Below are 2,516 nucleotides of genomic sequence, written 5' to 3'. Positions count from 1 at the left end.
ATTTTTTTTTTTTTTTTTTTTTTTTTTTTTTTTTTTGAGACAGAGTCTGGCTCTGTCACCCAGGCTGGAGTGCAGTGGCCGGATCTCAGCTCACTGCAAGCTCCGCCTCCCGGGTTCCCGCCATTCTCCTGCCTCAGCCTCCCGAGTAGCTGGGACTACAGGCGCCCGTCACCTCGCCCGGCTAGTTTTTTGTATTTTTAGTAGAGACGGGGTTTCACCGTGTTAGCCAGGATGGTCTCGATCTCCTGACCTCGTGATCCGCCCGTCTCGGCCTCCCAAAGTGCTGGGATTACAGGCTTGAGCCACCGCGCCCGGCCCATACATATACTTCTATGCTAATTTTACATTTTGCTAATTTACCGAGTGTATCTGTTAGTTTAGATAGGTTGCAATGTACTCTTTATGGTTTTCTAAATATAAGATTGTGTGATCCACAAACAGCAGCTTTTTACTTGTTTTTCAATTTCAATGGCTACTTTTATTTCTTTGACTAGTTCTTCTGCCATGTATTTCCAGTGCTAGAATAAAATAGAAGCATCGACAATGGGCACAATGTAGTTTTGTATTGGTGTCTGAATTTGATGGAGCAAACACTTCTTCATGTTTTCATAAACTGATTTTAGAAGGTAAAGATCTTCTTTTGTTGGGCCCTTAGGGTGATGAGATGCCCTCTGAGTTTGTAGTGAAGAGGGATTGTAGCTTGGTCACAAGGCTGCTGGATCTCCACTAGGGTCCACCTTTAGTTGGCTTGTTACAGGGGCTTGGGTGGTTGTAATTCCCATTTTATTTTTGGACAGACTGAATATCCCTCAGGACTTTGCTCCGTAGGGCAGACATTAGGGCAGGTTTTTGCAGTGGGTTCTGAATATAGTGGGCTTTATATCAGGAAGCGGACGAGTATGGCTTTCACTGAGTATCAGAGAGCATTTTCTCAGGTAACTGTGTGGATTCTCTATAGGCAGAACTGATCATACACTGTGGCTCAGGTAACTGAAACTGAGTCATTGAGCCACTTCAGAAACAGTAAAGGCCAAGGTCTGCAGGTCTGCCTTTGTGGCTGTAAATGGGTGCCTTCCTCCAGGTCTCTGGAATGGCAGGACCTCTCCCAGACTGTGGCTGGGAGGAGTCTGGCATAGTTTCAGAGTAAGTTCACAATCCTCAGTGGGACCAAGTTGGGTGAACCCTATCCTGGTCTGTAGCCAAGAACAGGGACCCTGCACTTTCCCATCTCAATGAGGGCCTGCCTTCTGAATAGAACACTTCTCAATCTTCAGCTTTAACAGCGTTTCACAACTCCCTCCATGGATCTCAAATCTCTCTTACGGGCACTTATTTTGGAGATGGGCTCTGGCTACATAACCCAACTGGTCTCGAAATCCTGACCTGAAGCAGTTCTCCAACCTTAATGTACCATGTAACTGTCATTACAGGTGTGAGCCATAATGCCTGGTTCTCTCATAAAGGCATTTTTGTCAGGGTTGGGTGACATTATTTTGCTGTAAGAGGATATGAATGTAGGGGACTTTTAATCTTTTCATCTTACTGATGTCACTCTCTATACATTTGTAATTTCTGTTTTCTATTTCAAATTTGTCTGTAATTTTAGATTCAGATATTTAGGACAATATGCTGGAATTTGCGTGGTATGCCTAAAGTAAATGAGATAATTAGTAGGCACTCCAGCTCTCAGCGCCGCTCCCAGCCACAGCCTCCCACGCCTCGCTCAGCTCCAACATGGCAAAAGTCTCCAGCCCTACAGAAACTGAGCGGTGCATCGAGTCCCTGATTGCTGTTTTCCAGAAGTATGCTGGAAAGGATGGTTATAACTACACTCTCTCCAAGACGGAGTTCCTAAGCTTCATGAATACAGAACTAGCTGCCTTCACAAAGAACCAGAAGGACCCCGGCGTCCTTGACCGCATGATGAAGAGACTGGATACCAACAGTGATGGACAGCTAGATTTCTCAGAATTTCTGAATCTGATTGGTGGCCTAGCTATGGCTTGCCATGACTCCTTCCTCAAGGCTGTCCCTTCCCAGAAGCGGATCTGAGGACCCCCTTGGGCCTGGCCTTCAAACGCATCCCCTTTCCTTCCAACCTTTCTGTCATCATCTCCATAGCCCACACATCCCCTGAGCCCAGCATACCAACCACCTCATGCAGACCCCACCTGCCAATAGTAATAAAACAATGTCACTTTTTTAAAACAAAAAAAAAAAAAAAAAGAAAGAAAAAAAATTAGTAGGCACTCCATATTTACTAAAAGAATTACTTATAAATTTAAGTTTGCTGCAGGCAGTACAGAATTATAAGATTTTTATTTACTTTTTTCAGCCTATATCTAAATAGTAACATAGTTTATTTCCTAATATATGTTTTACATATCAGAGGGTCTAACCCTATTCTGCCTATATTTTCTATGTTTAACAATGTAAGGCTATTGTTTGCTTCAAAAGTTAGATTACAGCAGTTTCATTTTGTATAAGAATAACATATATTTAGAATAAAAACTAAC

At 43.2% G+C, this 2,516-nt stretch overlaps 1 protein-coding gene across 1 annotated transcript; it reads left to right on the top strand.

The window, feature by feature from the left end:
* Positions 1-1,677: 1,677 nt before the first annotated feature.
* On the top strand, positions 1,678-2,210 carry LOC112612841 (protein S100-A11). The gene has a single exon (XM_025367795.1). The coding sequence runs from the start codon at positions 1,735-1,737 to the stop codon at positions 2,050-2,052; it is 318 nt and encodes a 105-aa protein (XP_025223580.1). The 5' UTR covers positions 1,678-1,734; the 3' UTR covers positions 2,053-2,210.
* Positions 2,211-2,516: the final 306 nt, after the last annotated feature.

Source organism: Theropithecus gelada, chromosome 19, assembly GCF_003255815.1.
Source record: "Theropithecus gelada isolate Dixy chromosome 19, Tgel_1.0, whole genome shotgun sequence".
NCBI lineage: Eukaryota > Metazoa > Chordata > Mammalia > Primates > Cercopithecidae > Theropithecus > Theropithecus gelada.
This window is presented reverse-complemented; position numbering and strand designations above follow the sequence as displayed.